General features: G+C 39.3%; 1 protein-coding gene across 1 annotated transcript; it reads left to right on the top strand.

The window, feature by feature from the left end:
* The first annotated feature begins 3,960 nt into the window (after positions 1–3,960).
* Positions 3,961–17,882, top strand: LOC143484618 (uncharacterized). Its single transcript, XM_076983432.1, has 7 exons — positions 3,961–4,064; positions 6,788–7,034; positions 7,748–9,254; positions 13,649–13,797; positions 15,016–15,077; positions 16,083–16,181; positions 16,672–17,882. Exons 3-7 carry the CDS (start codon positions 7,852–7,854, stop codon positions 17,392–17,394), a joined length of 2,436 nt encoding a protein of 811 aa, XP_076839547.1. The 5' UTR covers positions 3,961–4,064; positions 6,788–7,034; positions 7,748–7,851; the 3' UTR covers positions 17,395–17,882.
* Positions 17,883–22,985: the final 5,103 nt, after the last annotated feature.

Here is a 22,985-nt window from a genome sequence, read left to right as displayed (position 1 = left end):
ACTCTCATTTTTACCTGTGGTCCGTTTCATTTGCACAACAGTAGGGGAAATTGATTCACAATCCGTGTTGCTTCCTAACTGAACAGGTTGGTTTCACAGAAGTGTGGTTGACTTGGAGTTACATTATGTTGTTTAAGTGTTCCTTTTATTTTTGGAGCAGTGTATATATGGACAATGAAACTGACACGTATACGTTATTCCCAAGACGAAGGCCTCATGTGGCTGAAGTGTGCCAGCAGTTCCTGCATGATGAATGCATTGATGCCTGGCCTGCCCATTCTCTAGACCTAAATACAATCAAGCACATCTGGGACATCATCCACCATAAGCTAGCAGGTAGCTTGTTATTCCTTCACTAGTTTAATAGTTTGTGCCCATTAAGATGTGTATTACTCTTACTCTTAAGGTCATTATTGCTGCATGTGTTTATGTACTGCACAGCTATCTGTGTAGTGGATAATTACGTAGTAGCTGTTAGTTTAGCCAAGGATTCATCAAGACAAGACAATTATGGATATCTGCCACTAAATGGTGTAAAGGCAATAGTTATACTTATACATGTTATCTGTAATTGCAGGTGATGTTCATCATTATATTTGTCCTCATGTTTCAGTCCACACATACACATAGCCCTACTGATTTACCTACTGTCCTGCATAGCCCTACACATCCATGCCTGTGAATAGAAACCATTGGATTATATATATATATATATATATATATATATATATATATATATATATATATATATATATATATATATATATATTATTATCATATTGACACAGTGCCCAGCAATTTCCGCCCAGAATCAATCATTGAGGTCTAATTGCGTTCCAATCATACGAATATTTTTCGTGTTGTGACGTCATTCATGTTATTAATTTATTGCTAAGCGGGACGAGAAGCAGGACCCAGTGCTATCAACGCCGGGGACAAGCCTGAACAGCGAGAAATAAGTTCAGGTTCACACTACACGATTTTAGGCTGGTTTTTCAGTCGCCGACTGTAACTGTGGTCGGAGGTAAATCGGGGATCACTCTGCGCTCGCTCAGTCGTGTAGTGTGAACTGCTGAAAGACGCTCGCTGAGTGGTCGCCAACTCATCGCAGACGACCGGCAGATATCTAGCATGTTTAATATGTAGCCCAGTCGGCGACTGTGAGTCAACAGCAGCGTCTAGCTACATACAACTTTACTACAACACTGTGTTTAAGTTATTGTGACAGCACTGGAGAAATAGTGCGATTGACTATATCTATGTTCACTGCAACGGAGAGATGAAATAATTCTGGCAACTAGGGACTATGGAGTTGTTAAACGGTAAAAAAATAATAATAATAATAACGAAAATGTGGAGTACATGTACATTGTTTTTATCATCTTCGTGGTGTTGCTGGTTCTCGCGAGAGTTTCGTTTTCGTGTTCTCGTGTTTTTGAACGGCAGCCAGATGAGTCGGCGATTCCCCAGTCGTGTAATTCGTGAGCCCGCGTCGCCGATCAGTCATGTAGTGTGAAAGCCACAACAACTGAAAGACTCGCGATTACAGCACAACCAGTCGTGTAGTGCGAACGGCACAAAAACCTGACGACTGAAAAGTCATGTAGTGTGAACCTGGCATTAGCTAAACAAGGGGGCCCTACAGTGGGAGGGGCCCAATGCAATTGCCTAGCAACGCCTCTATGCAAAGACCGCCTCTGGATGTCACAATGATCCTCATTCTCACTCCCAGCCTCATGTTATAAAGGCATAGGGAGTGTGAGACGTGTTCCCACCCAATGGTTCATTTTGACCAAGTGAGAGTATGACTCTGGACTGAATGGGAAGGTGCATGCACTGGTGGATATATATATATATATATATATATATATATATATATATATATATATATATATATATATATATATATATATATATATATATATACACACTACCGTTCAAAAGTTTGGGGTCACTTAGAAATGCTCTTATTTATTTATTTTTTTTCAATTTAGCTAACATTATATGCATCAAAAATACACTCTATACATTATTAATGTGGTAAATAACTATTCTAGCTGTAAACGTCTGGTTTTTAATGCAATATCTACATAGATGTATGGAGACCCATTTCCAACAACCATCACTCCAATGTTCTAATGGTACATTGTGTTTGCTAACTGTGCAAGGAGGCTATTGGATATTTAGAAAACCCTTGAAAACCCTTGTGCAAGTAGGTTAGCACAGCTGAAAACAGTTTTGCTGATTAGAGAAGCTATAATACAGACCTTCCTTTAAGCCAGAAAAAGACAACTTTCAATTGAAACTCGACAGTCTATTCTTGTTCTGAGAAATGAAGGCTATTCCATGTGAGACATTGCCAAGAAACTGAAGATTTTCTACAATGGTGTGTACTACTCCCTTCAGAGGAGAGCACAGACAGGCTCTAACCAGAGTAGAAGGAGAAGTGGAAAGCCCCGCTACACAACTGAGCAAGAAGACAAGTACATTAGAGTCTCAAGTTTGAGAAATCGACGCCTCACAGGTCCTCAACTGGCAGCTTCATTAAATAGTACCCGCAAAACGCCAGTGTCAACGTCTACAGTGAAGAGGCGACTCTGGGATGCTGGCCTTCAGGGCAGAGTGGCAAAGAAAAAGCCATATCTGGTTAATAAAAGAAAAAGATGAATATGGGCAAAAGAACACAGACATTGGACAGAGGAAGATTGGAAAAAAGTGAGACGAATCAAAGTTTGAGGTGTTTGGATCACACAAACGAACATTTGTGAGACGCAGAACAACTGAAAAGATGCTGGATGAGTGCCTGACACCATCTGTCAAACATGGTGGAGGTAATGTGATGGTCTGGGGTTGCTTTGGTGCTGGGGAGATTTGTACAAGGTAAAAGGGATTTTGAATAAGGAAGGCTATCACTCCATTTTGCAACACCATGCCATACCCTGTGGACAGCGCATGATTGGACCCAATTTCATCCTGCAACAGGACAATGACTCAAAGCACACCTCCAAATTATGCACAAACTATTTAGAGAAGAAGCAGGCAGCTGGTGTTTTATCGGTAATGGAGTAGCCAGCGCAGTCACCAGATCTCAACCCCATTGAGCTGTTGTGGGAGCAGCTTGACCGTATGGTACGAAAAAAGTGCCCATCAACCCAATCAAACTTGTGGGAGCGGCTTCAGGAAGCATGGGGTGAAATTTCTCCAGATTACCTCAGCAAATTAACAGCTAGAATGTCAAAGGTCTGCAATGCTGTAATTGCTGCTAAGGGAGCATTCTTTGACGAAGCAAAATTTAAAGTAGAAAATTATTAAAAAAAAAAAAAAAAACATTATTTCTACCTTGTCAATGTCTGGACTATATTTCTATTCATTTTGCAACTCATTTGATAAATAAAAGTATGAAATTTCAGGGAAAACACAAAATGGTCTAGGTGACCCCAAACTTTTGAACGGTAGTGTATATATATATATATATAATCCACTCTAAAGATATGTTCTTACTCCTGTGTTGAATGACCAGACTTGAAAACACAAGGCAAATAAATGTTTTTGCCTAAATATACTAGAAAGATTTATTTGGGAAAATGTAGAATACAAGGCATTATTTTTTTTTTATTCACTCACCGCTTGAAAAATAAATAATGAAATACAACAATCACAGAAAAAAAAAAACTGTTTTTTAATCTACAATACTATGTATATAGTATTGTATATCTGCGGGTTTGGAAATTAATTTTTTCCCAATTTGTTCCAATATTTGGATGAGTAAAATTGAAAAATCCTGTTTGTGATGCAGTTTGCCATGCTTCAATACTGATCAATTAAATGCTAATTGTGTACCCATGTATAGGCTTGATATGCAATGGATATTAATTACAAATGTAGTTATTAGTTTATTACAAGTCGTGCCGCAATTTTAAAAGGCGGTTACGTCACTGTATAGGAGCCTACGGAAGCCCCGCCCACCCTCAGCGTCATCCTGGGCTTTGGAACACAGATCATCAGAGGAAGAGGTCGCTATGCTTCCATAATTCACCCAGTTTGTGTGCGTCCGTACGATCAAAGTAAGTTCAGCGTTGACTGTAGTACTGGAGCGGACATTGTTGTGGTTGTGTTTGATGTGAGAGATGTCGATGTTGAGATTGTTCGTCCTTTACTGGCTTGTAGTAAAATGCAGATGTGCACATGTATCCTAGCCTGCTTTGTGCTGTGTTTACATGTAAGAGAATTGCATTAGATCATGAGTGGCCAACCTGCGGCTCTTTGCCTGGTTTCATGCGCCTCCCCAGCCGGTCCGCTCTCACCTGCACTAACGGTGTGTGTCGTGGCCCAGTTACCTCATCAGCTCTGAGGGCGACACACTGCTATATCTTCGTGGTGCGCGGTTTGTCTAGCGACCCGCTAATACCTTTAAAACCGGCGTAGTGGAAAACGGGAGACTAGCGGCATGAAGTGTCTGTGATATTGTGATTGATTTGAGTCTCGTTGTTGAGACGCGGTTCTTCTGTCACACGTTTTGGAATAAACCACATACGAGGTTCAGCAAAGGCACCGCACACGACTGAGGGAGCTTCAAAACTACTGACACTGTCTGTTCTCTTCTTCCTAAAGGTGAGCGCAGGTCAGTGGCGTTGTAACTAGTGTTGATAACGGAGTTTATCCACTTTTCACCTAGAAAACAACAGCTGCGTACATAACAGAGCTCGTAGTGCTCCAAACGTGACCAAAAGTCCTGAAGCATATCACGCCTTATGTTTATATCGAATAAGGATGTATATCTTCACCACTAAGGTAGATTCGATACACATCTCGATACACTGTCACCGAATCGATATAACTGCCATACTCTGAAATCCCTTGTCAATACTATGCAATACAAATCACTCCTGTTCACGATATGATGCGATTCAAAATGATTTGATAACGATATGACTTATTATATGAGGATTCGGTTTGATAAATGATCATTCACATCATTAGCATGCAACTAGCAAATTACTTGGGGTTTATCGCCACAGTAATTTGTACTGGAAGAGAACTTCACCCGTTTTAACTGATCTCCCAAACCCTCCATTATTTCTTTAGTCATAGTGAATCTGTACTTTTGTACTAATAGTACACAGTTAATTAGGACTAACCAATCTGTGCATGTTGACTATTTTATCTAGTATAACAATAGTATAGGTGTACCTTGTTTACATTCATCATTAGGTTTACATTAAACAGGCGTTGCCACTGTAATGACACTGACATACTAGTAATATACAATGAGACCAATGACAAATACAATACAGTGTTCAACCTGAAGCTGACATCCATTTAATTACTCACTATTTTCCCAAAAGCACTGGCAGAATAATTGTCATGTTCCCTAGATTTATATTTGCATTTTAGAATGTTAATTGTCAATGCAATATAAGAATATTAAGCAAACAAAACATTGTTAGACATTTCAACTGGCTTGAATGGCACATTAATTAATAAACCATTCACATACCTACACTATACACTGTACACTATAATTGGCTTCAATTTAATGAAAAAATGTAGTGGCTATGAATAAGTAGTACAAAAACGCATGTGATTACATTTGTTTTTATTTAATTCTTTAAACACACAATTAATCCTCAGTTTGGATTTTACACATTCTTCAATAAACATTTCCATGTCATCCTGAAATTAAAAAAATGAACAGAAATGGCTCTTTTGCTAGCACTAGCATTTCTGTCAAAGTCAAAGTAGCTACCATGTAGCCATAAAGGTAGCCAGAACTAACGAACCAAGACATACTAACGCTAGCCAGATTCATGACATAAACATTACGATAACAAAAAAATGACCTTCAGACATTATCATATATCTATCATATATTATTGTTGCTTATATCTTTCGTCCATCTGCTCCCGCACCCAGAGGTGTATAATCCAGGTTCAGAAAGTAAAAGCCCTCACCAGGATTTTGCTCAAGCTTGCTAGATTTTCTAATTAGTGCAATCCAGGTAAAATTAGTGGAATCAACACAATCCAGGAAGCCTGAGCAAAATCCTGGTGAGGACTTTTACTTTCTGAACACACCTGGATCTGGATATTACCTTATATTCTGAGCCGCTAGGCTGCGCATATCTAAAACTACGGTATGTCTAAAACTACGGCATGTCTAGAACTGCGGTTGGCTCTCCGGATGTACAATTGGATTATGTAGGCCCTCTCAGCCGTGCGGAGCCATTCGAACTTCCTCACTACTGCAAAAATGCAGACAATGTTAGCTATATATATTTTTTGAAAGACGTCTATTGTTGATTTATGTTTAAACATATACATTTTACATTTTATAAGTTTTTAAAATCAAATTTTTAAATATCAAACATTTTAAGTAAATGAAAAGGCGCAGAATTAGAATAGTGAATCAAAGTGGAAGTTTCAATGTTGATTTCTAAGTAATTTGTTAACCTTTTCACAATGTTTAACATTGTTTCAATGTTTATTCAACATTGAATTTCAATAATGTATATTGACATCATTTCAACGTTGTCGTGTCGTGCCAACTGGGATCAGTTCCTCACTAAATGAATGGTAGAACATAGCAGAAATATCCACCTCATTCTCCTGTACAATGTTCTGCCGTGACACCTATTTGGAAAACATATTTTTCTCTATAGTGTATCACATTTACACTATACCTACAGGATGTTATTTTGCATTTTACAGTCCTAGTGTAATTCCTGTTGTATTTAAGAATGAGGTCTCTGGTCATCATGTCTTGATTCTGTTGTTTCTTGTTCTTCCAGACTGAGGAGTGCAGATATTTCTTCATAAGTGTAAGATTGGCGGTCCAGTTGTCATCATCCCAGATACCTTTGTTCCTGTGGGGGTCAGAGACTAAGATTAAGACAGACACTTTTGAATGTCCAGTATTTCCAGTGCTGGCTTGAGAGTGTTTAACAAGGGTCACACTGTTCAGGTCGGCACTTTGGGCCCTACCAGAGAGAACTGAAAGACAGAGAGGAGGCCATGAACAGCGTCTGCTCCTAGGTGGTGAGTTTGTTTTGTAATGTTATTAATACATTCTTGTCGTTGAAAGATGTTGTATAGAGAGAGATGGCAACCAGCATGTGCTCAACACTCATACACATACAAGTGCTACAACTCTGGTACATTGGTACAAACACATTTTATTAACATTTCAGAACTGTTGTCAGGGTTAACATGCCTTTAAACGTTTAGTCCTACTGTAAAAGTAATTCACACTCAGCACAGTAGTTCTTGTGTACTTATTCATAATTTGAATGCATCATTTGTTTTGTCATTAATTGTTTTTATTTCATTTTTTATTCGTGTAATAAATTAGTTTTTAATCTTAATTATTTTTTTTGTAGATCATCATATTCTAATTCCTCAGTAGGAAAAAGTGCTCTGCAAAAGGCAAAAAAACACTGACTTTATTTTACTTATTCAATCTTTTTAAAAATTAAAAAAAACTAAAAAGCATCATATATCAGGTGAAAGTGACACCCCTAACTTCACTCAGTATTCCTTACTGGTGAAACACCAAGCTTAAGATGTGAGTTTGGGGTTTTTGACCCAGAGAAGCTGTCTGTGTTCATCATGAGTTGCCCTACATATGCACAATTGAAAATGTATTAAATTAACATGTGTTTTATTTAACCTTAATATGAAAATTGTTTGCAAAAGCTCTGTATCATAACTTTGTATCTCATCCTGTTTTGTAATGTCTTTTTCTTTTCCAGAAATTAATGACGTCCATTTTTAAGTCTTCGCCTGCTGTGCCCACTTTTCCAGAAAGCTCGATTTTACTGCAACAAACGCATCAAGAGATAAAACGCAGTGGAGTATGTCAGACTGCTGTGATCAAGAGACATTAGACATGAAAATGTGTCCACCAAAAACTTCTTCAGTACTCCAAAAATCCTCTGATACTCTTCAAACTAAAAGTCCTCAGAGACTACTGGAAAAAGACATGGAAAAAGAGGGACATCAACACTCCTCGGTGTGTGGAAAGAGTTTTATTACACAGAGTGGTCTCCAGCAACACCAGCACACTCACACAGGAGAGAAGCCTTATCACTGCTCAGAGTGTGGGAAGAGTTTTATTAGTCAGAGGAATCTCCAAATTCACCAGCGAATTCACACAGGGGAGAAGCCATATCAATGCTCAGAGTGTGGGAAGAGTTTTACTCGACAGAGTAGTTACTACCTACACCAACGCACTCACACAGGAGAGAAGCCGTATCACTGCTCAGAGTGTGGGAAGAGTTTTAGTTGTCAGGGTAATCTCCAAAGACACGAGCGAATTCACACAGGAGAGAAGCCCTACCACTGCTCAGAATGTGGGAAGAGTTTTAGTCGATGGAATATTCTCCACCAACACCTGCGCATTCACACAGGAGAGAGGCCATATCAGTGCTCAGAGTGTGGGAACAGTTTTAGCTGTCAGAATAATCTCCAGATACACCAGCGAATTCACACAGGAGAGAAGCCCTATCACTGCTCAGAGTGTGGGAAGAGTTTTTCTCAACGGAATACTCTACAACAGCACCAGCGCATTCACACAGGAGAGAAGCCCTATCACTGCTCAGAGTGTGGCAAGAGTTTTATTAGTCGGAATACTCTCCAAATACACCAACGAATTCACACAGGAGAGAATCCCTTTCACTGCCCAGAGTGTGGGAAGAGTTTTAGTAGACAGACACATCTCCGAAGGCACCAGCGCACTCACACAGGAGAGAAGCCGTATCACTGTTCAGAGTGTGGGAAAAGTTTTACTGAACATAATACTCTACAACAGCACCAGCGCATTCACACAGGAGAGAAGCCATATCACTGCTCAGAGTGTGGGAAGAGTTTCACTCAATGGAGTACTCTACAACAGCACCAGCCAGTTCACACAGGAGAGAAGCTGTATCACTGTTTGGAGTGTGGGAAGAGTTTTACTAATCTGAGAAATATCCGCCAACACCAGCTCATTCACACAGGAGAGAAACCATATCACTGCTTAGAGTGTGGAAAGAGTTTCAGATCACTGGGTAGTCTCCACCTACACCAGCGAATTCACACAGGAGAGAAGCTGTATCATTGTTCTGAGTGTGGGAAGAGTTTTAATAGACAACGTAACCTCCAAAGACACCAGTGCATTCACACAAAGAATGCATATGACTGCTCAGAGTGTGGATGGAACTGTACGCATTGGAGTACATTTAAGACAAATGCACTCACTAGCTATGAACAAAATGACTGATATATAATTAGTCAAGGTTTGTGTTTTCATCTCCTGCACAATGTAACTGCTACACAATTTTTGAATGGCTCAATCGTTAAATCAGCACATTTCAGTCGGCGACTGGGCCGTACGCATACAACCTCAGATATACTTTGTCTGCCATTTTACCTATGACATATGACACAATCACAGTTAAATGCTCCAGTTGAATCATGGGATAGGACAGTGTGCTGCTGTCATGTACTTCAAAATGGCTTCTGATCAGAGGTGGGTAGGAACGCGTTACATTTACTACGTTACATTTACTCAAGTAGCTTTTTGGACAAAAATGTACTTGTAGGAGTAGTTTTAATATGAAAGACTTCTACTTTTACTTGAGTAAATATGTGGTGAGAAAAACGCGACTTTTACTCCGTTACAATCGGATTTGGGCCGCGCGCTACCGTTACTTTTGTTTTGTAAATAATTCGTCTTTTCAGTGAGAAGACTGACCAACCTTTCGTCACCCGAGTACGAGTGACCAATCAAATGAAGCCGGTCAATCACGTGATCACATACGCAAACTTTCTCCACCGTAGTAATAAAGTGACAGAAAAACCTCCCGAGCAACCCTGACCTCACATACAGCCAATGTTTACATTAAAAACGTGTTAAAAGGAGCTATATAATGCACTGCAGGGTTGCCAAGTTTTCAAGATCACTTTTAGTGAGATTTAAACCGGGGTGGGGGGGTGGAGGTTTGGGTGGTGAATGTAAATTGTTGACGGGATGGGGGGGGGGGGGTAAAATGGACACAAATTAAGTATTATATCGCGATCGGTGGTTGGCGCCAGAGCGAACTAGTAACTCATTGAATCATAGATGTGGATCAGAAGTAAATTAACTAGATTTTTTTCGGCGTGAGAAATCGGATGTGTGGCGTGTAAGCGTGTGAAGACAGTCAAATGCGTGTGTCTCACGCTCAATGCGTGAGAGTTTGCAACCTTGGCGCTGCCAATTGTGTCTGCAAACGTGTGGACATTTCAGCCTACAAGAACTCAACATCAAATATGAGGAAACACGATGCGATAAGTTTGCTATATGTATAATTTTGTGTAATGCTATATCTCTGAGGCATAACGTTTGTATGATGTAATTATTAAATGTAACGCAGTGCAATACTAAAAGCCAGTTCACACTCTGAGTGTGCACACTAGCAATGATGATTAAGTTTGCTACAAATTGATTCAGTTGGCGTCAAGTTGTAGCTACACGTATCAGTTAAGTTACACAGGCCTAATAATTAGGAACAAACAAAAATACACATTATTTATAATAAATAATTTATATATATAATATTTATTTATAATAAATTATTTTTATCATTAAGGGCGTACTCACACTAGGCTCTGTGATCCGGGCACGGTTCCCTGCCGAAGCACGGTTCGTTTGGCTAGTGTGAGCGCTCCAACCGTGCCCGGGCCCGGATCAGTTAACCGTGCTCGGGCCCGCTTGAAGAGGTGGGCCAGGGCACGATTCGCGTGGACTCGGGCACGGTTCGCTTCTAGTGTGAGCGCTATCCGTGCCCGGGCCCGCTTGGTGCCTCATCTGATTGGTTCATTTCGCTGGAACTCAAACATGACGTCAGTGATGCGACACTCACGTTAAACAGTCATAGTGGCAAAGCGATTAGCAGACAATCCTTGTGTTAAATTATCGATAAATCTGTGCTTGCACCGTGTTTCTGCAATCCCAAAACGACTCCAAAAATACAATAAAAAGAGAATCGTGAACTCCGTAGTGTTGTGCGAGCGCGCTTTTTTTCCAAATAAAGTCACGTTGTGATGACGTAAGCGTGCTCGGGCCGGGTTGGTAAAGCCAGTGTGAGTGCAGGCCGGAGGGGGAGTGGGGAGGGGGGATAACCGGGCCCCAGCACGGAACCAGCAAACCGTGCCTAGTGTGAGTATGCCCTAAAAGTCAAAAGAATTACGGGAAACTAAAAGTTTCCCGTAATTCAATTTCCCATGATGTAATTTACTGACACGAGACAGTACTCATGCATTTACTCACTACTTGAGTAGCTTTTAATCAAAGTACTTTTTTACTTTTACTCAAGTAAATTTTTGGGATGCATACTTTTACTTTTACTTGAGTAACATTTGGTTCAAGTAACTGTACTTTTACTTGAGCAAAATTGTTGAATACTCTACCCACCTCTGCTTCTGATTCAGTAAGCCATATGAGTACTTTTCAATTACTGTTTAGTACATACTGTGTATTGGGACAAACTACCCTTTATCGTATACTGCTTTTGCGTACCGTATAGGAGGGAAGTACGGCATTTTGGACAATGTTTTTCGCATTGTCCGTGTGCAGAGGACTAGGTGACTGAAGACAGAGGCTACATCATTACTGTTGTGAGATACATTAAATTATTTAAATGCATTTAATAAATAAACCATATTAAATATTTCATAAATTAAGTATTTGGTTGCATTTGGCATCCTGTTAGGTTGGGTGTAGAACAGACCTGGGCGCACAACGGCCCGCGGGCCACATCCGGCCTGTTGTGCGTCCCTGTTCGGCCCGCGAGAGGCCAATCATAAATGAAACAATATCTATGTCATGCGTGCAATACAACTGTGACGCTTTTATTTTGAAAGCGCTACGTTTGCGTTAATTCCGTGTGGACGTACCTGCGTGTGTGTGTGTGTGAGCTGTGCGAGAAACACTGTAGGTGATCAGCGACAAGTTAAGGCTGAATTTATACTTTCGGGAGTGAACGTTGCACCTCGCGTGAACCTCCGCAAACGGCGGAAATTTTACGTGACGAATTTTAATTGTGCATTGTGTTCCAGGTTTGAAAAGTGCTGGAATTTAGGCTAAAGTACTTGAAAATGCTTGAAATTGTAACTGTATTTCGATTCACAACAAATAGCTGACTGAACAGGGGGGTATTCCAGAAAGCGGGTAAGTAAACTCAGAGTTAACGAAAACTCAGGGTTTTCCGTTCCAGAAACCGAGCTTAGAGAGAACCTGAGTCAGCTGGGAAATATTGAAATGGACCTTGAAGTGCCGTAGAAGTGCTTTAAAGCTAGGTTTAAGCCTGGTTTATACTTGACTTGAAAATTATGTAATCGCGGTGGCGGAGGGCCTCACGCGCTGTTGATTCACAAGGTCGTGCACCTCTCGAATTTTGTAACTTCGCGCGCGCGCTGCGCTTCAGCGCAATGAACAAAGTCATGTTTGCAGGGTTCATACACCTTTACAAGGTGGAATTAACGTCACTTTCAATGTCCATTTCAATATTTCCCAGCACGTTAAACTTAATTAAGTTAAATATTTATACATATATTCGAAATGATCCGAAATAATTCGCTTTTTTATTCACATTATTTAATTGTTGTTTATTTTCAAAACGCCCAATCTTAACGTCTTCACGTTCTCTCATGTTTCGTCCTGGAATTACAAGAAGCTCGTATTTGTTAACGTAATACAAAAAAACTGTTAATTCAGATGGCTATTTGTTGTGAAACGAAGTAGTTACAATTTCAAACATTTTTAGCCTAAATTCCAGCACTTTTCAAATCTGAAACAAAAAGCAACATTAAAATTGGTCAGGTAAATATTTCTTCCCCTGTTTTTGAGGGGTGTTTCTTTATACCAACACACACGGACATAATTTGGGGGGACGGGATGGGGGGGACATGCCCACCCCCCCCCCCCCCACTTTTTCAAAAGCCGGTTTTGGTCTCCCCCAGTTTTTACGGTTAAAACCAAATATTTAAATAGCGACGAATCCATGTCCCCCCCACTTTTGAATTCAAAATTACGTCCATGCCAACACACATGGTTTCGGAGAACACTCGCGGAAGTTTGCGTGAGGTGGGCGGAGCCACTGTGATGACATCATTATTGTTTGTGTGGCCCTCTGACACAATTCAGGTTTCTCATGAGGCCCCTTGTAAAAATTAATTGCCCACCCCTGGTGTAGAAGGATATTTTGAACACGACCGCTACAGCTTTTAGCCCCACCCATTCTTGTAAGTGAATTTTTGTGGGAGCAGCTGGGTTCTGTAAATTGATGAAGGTTGCCTCACATTAACATCTCTATCAATATTTATATTATATTAGTTATTTGACGATACTTAAAGGGGTGCAGTAATTAGGTTACTGACGGCGATTGGCTGTTTTTGGTGGCAGCAAATACTGACTATAAGTCACCTATATTGAGCTTCTCTTTACATTTTCTAACCTTTCAATAGCTCATCTTCACTGATTACAGACAAACATGGCTCACTATAGAGCGGTGTTTTTGTTGTTGTCGTGTTGGTGCCGGCAATAAGAAAGGGACGTGCACTAACACACTTGGGACGCGCCTATAAAAACAAACAAGTGCTGGACATGCGCCGTCTCAATTTTCTCTTACAAGTGGCAGTGGCGTCACTGCGCATGCTCCTACGGAAGCCCCGCCCACCCTCAGCGTCATCTGGGTCTTTGGAACACAGCTCACCTGGACAGAGGAAGAGGACTACATGTTGCAGCATTCACACCCAGTTTGTGTGCGTCCGTACGATCAAAGTAAGTTCAGCGTTGACTGTAGTACTGGAGCGGACATTGTTGTGGTTGTGTTTGATGTGAGAGATGTCGATGTTGAGATTGTTCGTCCTTTACTGGCTTGTAGTAAAATGCAGATGTGCACATGTAGCCTAGCCTGCTTTGTGCTGTGTTTACATGTAAGATAATTGCATTAGATGTTCGTGAACGTGTGAGGAGGAAGTGTACGTTGTATATGCGTATCGGTGAATAATTCTCCTGGTTATCGATCATTCTCTGATGATCAGTAATTTACTACTCGGTTTCCTCAGCGGATTTGTCACATATTGAATGTAAAAAGTGCCTCAGTTTGTTGATGTACATCTGGTGGTGGTTTGAGGGTGTAACTGTGTTCCTCGTTAAAGGTGGAACAAAGCAGAAATATCCATCTCGTTCTCCTCTACAATGTTCTGCCCTAAAACTACGTGGATAAAACGCACATTTGATTTTGTCTAAATTCAAGAAATATTGTTGTTCTCTTTATAGTGATGTATGTTTTTGCTAAAATACTTTAAACGTCACATCACTACACCATGTTATTTTGCATTGTACTGTCCTAGTGTAACACGTTTAGCAGTCATAAATTTCTGTTGTATTTTAAGGTCTCTGGTCATCAGTTCTTGATTCTGTTGTTTCTTGTTCTTCCAGAATCAGGAATGCAGATCTTTTCTCAAGAAGTGTGAAATTCACAGTCCAGCTCTCATCATCCCAGATACCTTGGTTCCTGTGGGAGGCAGAGATGGAGCCAGACAGACAGACGGATGAGGACTAATATTGATGTAAACATTCTGACATGAAATATATGGGTAATATGCTACAAGTATGTTTAGAGACAAATTTATTAAAACATGATTAAAAGGCCCTTAGACCTCAGAGTTATTAATACATTCGTAAGTGTCTTTGAAAGATGTTGTATAGAGAGAGATGGCAACCAGCATGTGCTCAACACTCAGCTTCATACAAGTGCTACAACTCTGGTACATTGGTACACACACATTTTAATACAATTTATGTACTGTTGTCAGGGGCAACAGGCCACCAGTTGAATTTAAATCCTACTGTAATAGTAGTTCACACTCAGCACAGAAGTTCCTGTGTACTTAATGTAATTGTGAATGCATCAGTTTTGTCATATTTTATTGTTTGTATTTCCTTTTTATTCATGCAATAAAATTGTTTTTAATCTTGATTTATTTTTTGTAGATACACAAAAGATCTTGGCATCAAATTCAACTTCCTCAGGAAGAAAAAGTGGTCTGCACAAGGTAAAGTTCAAACTGACTTAGTGTTTGCCTCACACTGACTGTAACTCCAGGGAGCGGTCTTTGTGCGTACTACTTCCGCACACAACTGCCCTTTACATCAGGGCCACACCCATGCCCCTGATCAGGAGTCCTCACACTGGGCTCCACATCCCCTCACAGCACCTAAGTCACCTATATAGAGCTTCTCCTTACATTTTTTAACCTTTCGTTGTGTCAATAGCTCATCTTTACTGATTACGGACAAACATGGATCACTAGCTAATGTCTGATGTTTTTTGTTGTGTCGTGTTGTTAACAGGTGTTCAGTCGAATTTTCCTATCCGTCGAAAATTCCTACATAGGCTTACTGCGCATGCGCAACTCACTATTACGTCATGATTTTGGTGGCTTAATGATGTTTTATAATGACATTTAGTCTGTCAATTTCCTACCTATGTTAATGAACTTGCTGGTTTATAATGACACACAGGCTAAAAACATGTTCATACAAAGATATAAACAATCCAATTTGCTTGTATTAATATTAATAACAATACATGAATATGCCATGGGAGCATCCCTATGGGTTCATAGGTCACACTCCCAATGGCCTTGACCATCCCACCTCTGCCGCCATTTGTGGTAGTGTGGGTCAGGTGATCAGGAGGTACCTTGTTCATCTAGCAGTACTCTCAGAGGAAACATAATTCACAGCAGCAAACAGGAAATTTCAAAATTGCGCAAGTTTTATTTCCAACACAGGACCACATACACTTTTATTATCTTTTTTCCCTCCCTCCCCTGATCTTCTTGCATTATGTCCCCTCCCACCTTGTCCAGACCAAACCAAAAGGAACATATATGCAGTGATGGGTAGAGCAATACACACACAACTATATAAACAAAATCACCAGAATCTATATGCTTAATCGGTTGTTCTTTCAGTCTCCTTCCTCTGTTTAACAGTAAGTAAGGTTATTTAATTACAGTATAAAATACAGCAATTCATATTGTGGTGTCCCACAGGTGTGGGACTGGATCCCCCCTGAACCAGTGACGTCCAGAAGTCCTCGCAAGGCCCCAGGAGCTGGAAGGTCCACGCACAGCCACTCCCCAAGGATACAGGCAAGTACCAGTTCTTTCTTTTAATGCAAATGTCTTTATTTCCGCACCTTCTTGAGACTGGTGGTCAGTAGAAGCACATACCTTATCACACTGACACACCTGATTTCACTCAGTATTCTTCACTGGTGAAACGCCAAGCTTAATGTGAGTTGGGGTGTTTGACCCAGAGAAGCTGTCTGTGTTCATGAAAGGTTACTCTACATAAGATTAATTAAAAATGAACAAGCCATTTTTTTTGTTTCTTATATTTTTATTTTATCTTAATTAATATGATTATTGTTTGCAATAGCTTTGTATCACAATTTTGTATCTCATCCTGTTTTGTAATGTCTCTTGATTCTCCAGAAATGAATGACGTCCATTTTTAATAAAACCCAAAGGAGTTTGTCAGACTACTGTAATCAGGAGAGATTAAACATGAAAATGTGGCATCCAAGAAAAGTCAATACTCCAAAAATCCTCTGATTCTCTCAATACTAAAATACCTTAGGGGAAACTGGAAAAAGACATGGAAAAGGAGGGACGTCACCACTCCTCAGAGTGTGAGAAGACTTTTATTAGACAGATTGGTCTCCAGAAACACCAGCACACTCACACAGGAGAGAGGCCGTATCACTGCCCAGAGTGTGGGAAAAGTTATGGTAGACAGAGTCATCTCCGAAGACACCAGCGCATTCACACAGGAGAGAAGCCGTATCACTGCTCGGAGTGTGGGAAGAGTTTTAGTAGTCAGAGCAATCTCCAAACACACCAGCAAATTCACACAGGAGAGAAGCCATATCACTGTTCAGAGTGTGGAAAGAGTTTTAGTCTACGGAGTACTCTACAAGAGCACCAGCGCATTCACACAGGAGAGAAGCCATATCACTGCTCAGAGTGTGGAAAGAGTTTTACTCAACGGAATACGCTACAACAGCACCAGCGCATTCACACAGGAGAGAAGCCGTATCACTGCTCAGAGTGTGGAAAGAGTTTCAGAGCACTGGGCAGTCTCTACCTACACCATCGAATTCACACAGGAGAGAAGTTGTGTCAGTGCTCAGATTGTGGGAAATGTTTTAATCATCTGAGTAATCTCCGCCAACACCAGCGCATTCACACAGGAGAGAAGCCATATCACTGCTCAGAGTGTGGGAAGAGTTATGGTAGACTGAGTCATCTCCAAAGACACCAGCGCATTCACACAAGCGAGAAGCCATATCATTGCTCATAATTTGGGAATTTATAGTGTACAAAAAATAATCTCTAAAGACACCAGTGCATTCACACAGGAGGGATTCTGTGGATGGAACAGCACTCATTGGAATGTTTAAGACAAATGTACTCACTAGCTATCAACAAAGTGACTGATTATAAAATCAGTCACGGTTTGTGTTTCTATCCCCTACACTGTCTTTAAGTTTGTGGTTTTATCTCCAACACTATTTTTTCAATTTTTTCCAGTCTTTGGGTGAGTTCGACTTGGGAAAAGTTCTGTTTTTGTTATGGTTATGTCGGACAATTTTTGTGAATGGCAATAAGTCGCAATATTTAGCGACTTTCAGATACCTTTAGGACAGCCAACAGCTCCTTTCCTTAGTGAGGAGTTGGCAACAAGTAGTCATCTAGCTAGCTGTTTAGCTAAATAGTTATATGTCTAACGCAGAAATCCCGTCATAGTATTAGTTTTTTTGTAAATCAAATAAAAGTAAAAGCACTGAATGGTGATCAGTTATTAATATTTTTATGACAAAACTATAAAATGTTGATTAATATTGAATGATTCATTTTGCTTCTTAAATGCTGGTATAAGGTAAGTAATGCCCCCCCACATAAAAAATTTCACTGATTAGCAAGCTGTCAATCAGACCTCATGTGGAATGGTTATTATGCTCATTTGGATAAATTGTTCAAATATAGTTACTAAAAGTCTTGGCAAAGGGGGTCACATGTTCTGATGGCAACTGTCAGAATTGGTGACCCCTATACACACCGGTCCATTCCAGTCATGTTTTTTTTGTTGTTGCCTGCAAAGGTGATGGGACGGTTGTTCATCAGAAAAGAATGTGGATTTTTTGTGTGTTTTTTTTAACCAATAGTATCTGGGGATTCAGTGGTGTTAAGCGATTACTCTTGTGCAAAGAAGGACGTATGTGCAAAACCCAGGCATTACATCAATCTCACAATAACCTGCATAACTGATTTAAAGACCTGGCACAAGTATCTGTCACAGTTCCAACACCTACCATGTAAACAGATCATCCCAGTGCGACTCCACAATAACAGAAAACAATGATGAAATAACTACAACCTTTTAGTCAACTATATAATCATTTTATCCAAAAGGGCATAATTACCATTCGGAATGAGCTTGCTTAGTGCCTGACTTTACTCACGTCATCACGTGTAAGAATGTTGTAATGAAACCTTCATTAAACACAATTATGTAGTTAACATGACATAAAATGTAAATACACATATCTCTCTTGGCTCTCATCTTTTGGGTAGCAGTAGCAGGGTTGCCAACTCTCACGCATTGAGCGTGAGACACACGCATTTGACAGTCATCACACGCTCTCACGCCACACTTCCGATTTCTCACGCCGAAAAAAATCTAGTTTATTTACCTCTGCAACAATTCTGACTTTATTCTCACAATTCTGACTTCAATCTCACAATTGTGGGTACTTGGAAGTCATCAGCTTAATGACAGAGACATGTAGAGGCGTGCAGTTGGTGAACCAACCTGTGGACGTAAAGTGTCTGATTTAAGTGAGTTTCTACGTAGCGAACTGCGGTCAAGCCAGCCCTCACTTAAAAAATCTTGGTCAAGCCAGCCCCCGAAAAAATTGCGAAGTTGCGCGTATACCATAGATTACGGTAATGGGTGATGCTGCCTGTGATTCCACATTTAAATCTAAATGGTGTACAGAATGAGTAAAAAAAAACAATAAATGAACAAGTAAATCGTTTAATTCAGAACTAATAAATCATGACTCAAACTGTATTTAATGTCTATGAAAATGAAAACCTTGAAAGTAAATTTAAATTAGTACATTTGTTACTTTTACACCATTTTATATTTACAGTGTCATTTAAAAAAATCCTTCTGATTGCACTGAATAATTTCACTACAGAATGGTAGAACACCACCTACAGATGTCACTCAGTCAAGATCAAGAAGATCTGATGTGGCATTTCAAAGTAAAGGTCCCTCAAATTACCAGATTTTATCAACTTTATTCTATGTTTACAGTGTCATTAATAAAAATCCTCCTGATTGCACTCAATAATTTCACTACAGAATGGTAGAACACCACCTACAGATGTCACTCAGTAAAGATCAAGAAGATCTGATGTGGCATTTCAAAGTAAAGGTCCCTCAAATTTCCATATTTGATCATTTTTTTACTATGTTTACAGTGTCATTAAAAAAAATCCTCCTGATTGCACTCAATAATTTCACTACAGTATGGTAGAACACCACCTACAGATGTCACTCATGTAAGATCAAGAAGATCTGATGTGGCATTTCAAAGTAAAGGTCCCTCAAATTACCAGATTTGATCAACTTTATTCTATGTTTACAGGGTCATTAATGAAAATCCTCCTGATTGCACTGAGTAATTTCACTACAGAATGGTAGAACACCACCTACAGATGTCACTCAGTAAAGATCAAGAAGATCTGATGTGGCATTTCAAAGTAAAGGTCCCTCAAATTACCAGATTTGATCAACTTTATTCTATGTTTACAGTGTCATTAATAAAAATCCTCCTGATTGCACTCAATAATTTCACTACAGAATGGTAGAACACCACCTACAGATGTCACTCAGTAAAGATCAAGAAGATCTGATGTGGCATTTCAAAGTAAAGGTCCCTCAAATTACCAGATTTGATCAACTTTATTCTATGTTTACAGTGTCATTAAAAAAAATTCTCCTGATTGCACTGAGTAATTTCACTACAGAATGGTAGAACACCACCTACAGATGTCACTCAGTCAAGATCAAGAAGATCTGATGTGGCATTTCAAAGTAAAGGTCCCTCAAATTACCAGATTTTATCAACTTTATTCTATGTTTACAATGTCATTAATAAAAATCCTCCTGATTGCACTCAATAATTTCACTACAGAATGGTAGAACACCACCTACAGATGTCACTCAGTAAAGATCAAGAAGATCTGATGTGGCATTTCAAAGTAAAGGTCCCTCAAATTTCCATATTTGATCATTTTTTTTTCTATGTTTACAGGGTCATTAAAAAAAATTCTCCTGATTGCACTCAATAATTTCACTACAGTATGGTAGAACACCACCTACAGATGTCACTCATGTAAGATCAAGAAGATCTGATGTGGCATTTCAAAGTAAAGGTCCCTCAAATTACCAGATTTGATCAACTTTATTCTATGTTTACAGTGTCATTAAAAAAAATCCTCCTGATTGCACTCAATAATTTCACTACAGTATGGTAGAACACCACCTACAGATGTCACTCATGTAAGATCAAGAAGATCTGATGTGGCATTTCAAAGTAAAGGTCCCTCAAATTACCAGATTTGATCAACTTTATTCTATGTTTACAGGGTCATTAATGAAAATCCTCCTGATTGCACTGAGTAATTTCACTACAGAATGGTAGAACACCACCTACAGATGTCACTCAGTAAAGATCAAGAAGATCTGATGTGGCATTTCAAAGTAAAGGTCCCTCAAATTACCAGATTTGATCAACTTTATTCTATGTTTACAGTGTCATTAATAAAAATCCTCCTGATTGCACTCAATAATTTCACTACAGAATGGTAGAACACCACCTACAGATGTCACTCAGTAAAGATCAAGAAGATCTGATGTGGCATTTCAAAGTAAAGGTCCCTCAAATTACCAGATTTGATCAACTTTATTCTATGTTTACAGTGTCATTAAAAAAAATCCTCCTGATTGCACTCAATAATTTCACTACAGAATGGTAGAACACCACCTACAGATGTCACTCAGTAAAGATCAAGAAGATCTGATGTGGCATTTCAAAGTAAAGGTCCCTCAAATTACCAGATTTGATCAACTTTATTCTATGTTTACAGTGTCATTAATAAAAATCCTCCTGATTGCACTCAATAATTTCACTACAGAATGGTAGAACACCACCTACAGATGTCACTCAGTAAAGATCAAGAAGATCTGATGTGGCATTTCAAAGTAAAGGTCCCTCAAATTACCAGATTTGATCAACTTTATTCTATGTTTACAGGGTCATTAATGAAAATCCTCCTGATTGCACTGAGTAATTTCACTACAGAATGGTAGAATACCACCTAAATGTGTCTCTCAGTCAAGATCAAAAAGATCTGATGCATCATTTCAAAATAAAGGTCCATCAAATGACCAGATTTGATCAATTTTACTCTATATTTAGTGTCATTAAAAAGAATCCTCCTGATTGCACAGAATAATTTCACTACAGCATGGTAGAATACCACCTACAGGTGTCAGTAAAGATCAAGAAGATCTGATGTGGCATTTCAAAGTAAAGGTCCCTCAAATTACCAGATTTGATCTTTTTTTTCTATGTTTACAGGGTCATTAATGAAAATCCTCCTGATTGCACTGAGTAATTTCACCACAGATTGGTAGAACACCACCTACAGATGTCACTCAGTAAAGATCAAGAAGATCTGATGTGGCATTTCAAAGTAAAGGTCCCTCAAATAACCAGATTTGATCAATTTTACTGTATGTTTACAGTGTCATAAAAAATCCTCCTGATTGCACTGAATAATTTCACTACAGAATGGTAGACTACCACCTACAGGTGTCACTCATGTAAGATCAAGAAGATCTGATGTGTCAATTCAAAATAAAGGTCCATCAAATGACCAGATTTGATCAATTTTACTCTACATTTACAGTGTCATTAAAATGAATCCTTCTGATTGCACAGAATAATTTCACTACAGCATGGTACAATACCACCTAAAGGTGTCACTCAGTCAAGATCAAGAAAATGTGATGTGTCATTTCAAAATAAAGGTTCCTGAAATTACTAAAATATGGAGTAATAATCAAAAAAATGTTTAGTTCACTACAGACCTTTCTATATGTCTGTGGAGTTGCTGCACCTAAATAAAACACTTCGATTCCTGTTTTCAGAAGCTAGACAGAAATTAAATAAAAAAAATAAAACAATGGACATAAGAATACAATCACAGAATTAAAAAAGCATAATGTCTTAAGTAGAATTAAGGAATGAATAACATATAAGAGCTATACAGTTGCTTTATATAAAGTAAAGTGAAGTAAAACAGAGTATCAAATGTTTTGCGCTATATTCATATTCACAGTTCTGTATAGTATCTGTATATGAATGTGGACTGCTGATGACCAGAGTTTCTCTGGGAGTAGTGCTGGCTGTACACGCAATATTCTGTACATCTAGGTGGTCTGCTGATGTGTGGGGTTTACTAGGAGCAGTGTGGGTTGTGTAGTCTAACAGCAGTGGAAAAGATGAAGAGAACTATGAAGACTAAAATGAAGAAACTATTGACTGAAGCAGCTGTCCAGTGCTGTCTAAGTATATTGCCATCTCTTGCACTGGGTCCAAGAGGTTTATCAGGACAGACCAGGCCCTCTTAATGAGTTGGTCATTCTGCTTCCGGTCTGCAGTCAAGATGCTGCTGCCCCATTATCATTCCATTGCTTAATAAACCTTGATGTTTTATCATTTATTCAGCAGGTTGCTGCTGAACAATGAATGGGAATTAGTTCAAATAAGCAAACGTCTTCCTAGAATTGATTAAAACAATAAAACAGGGGCA

Source organism: Brachyhypopomus gauderio, chromosome 20 (genome assembly GCF_052324685.1).
Source record: "Brachyhypopomus gauderio isolate BG-103 chromosome 20, BGAUD_0.2, whole genome shotgun sequence".
NCBI lineage: Eukaryota > Metazoa > Chordata > Actinopteri > Gymnotiformes > Hypopomidae > Brachyhypopomus > Brachyhypopomus gauderio.
This window is presented reverse-complemented; position numbering and strand designations above follow the sequence as displayed.

Coding starts and splice junctions, on each gene's coding strand:
- LOC143484618 (XM_076983432.1), top strand. CDS start 7,852: ATGTCAGACTGCTGTGATCAAGAGACATTAGACATGAAAATGTGTCCA. Junction 9,255..13,648: donor AGCTATGAACAAAATGACTG/ATATATAATTAG, acceptor TTCTCTTACAAG/TGGCAGTGGCGTCACTGCGC. Junction 13,798..15,015: donor TGTGCGTCCGTACGATCAAA/GTAAGTTCAGCG, acceptor TATTTTTTGTAG/ATACACAAAAGATCTTGGCA.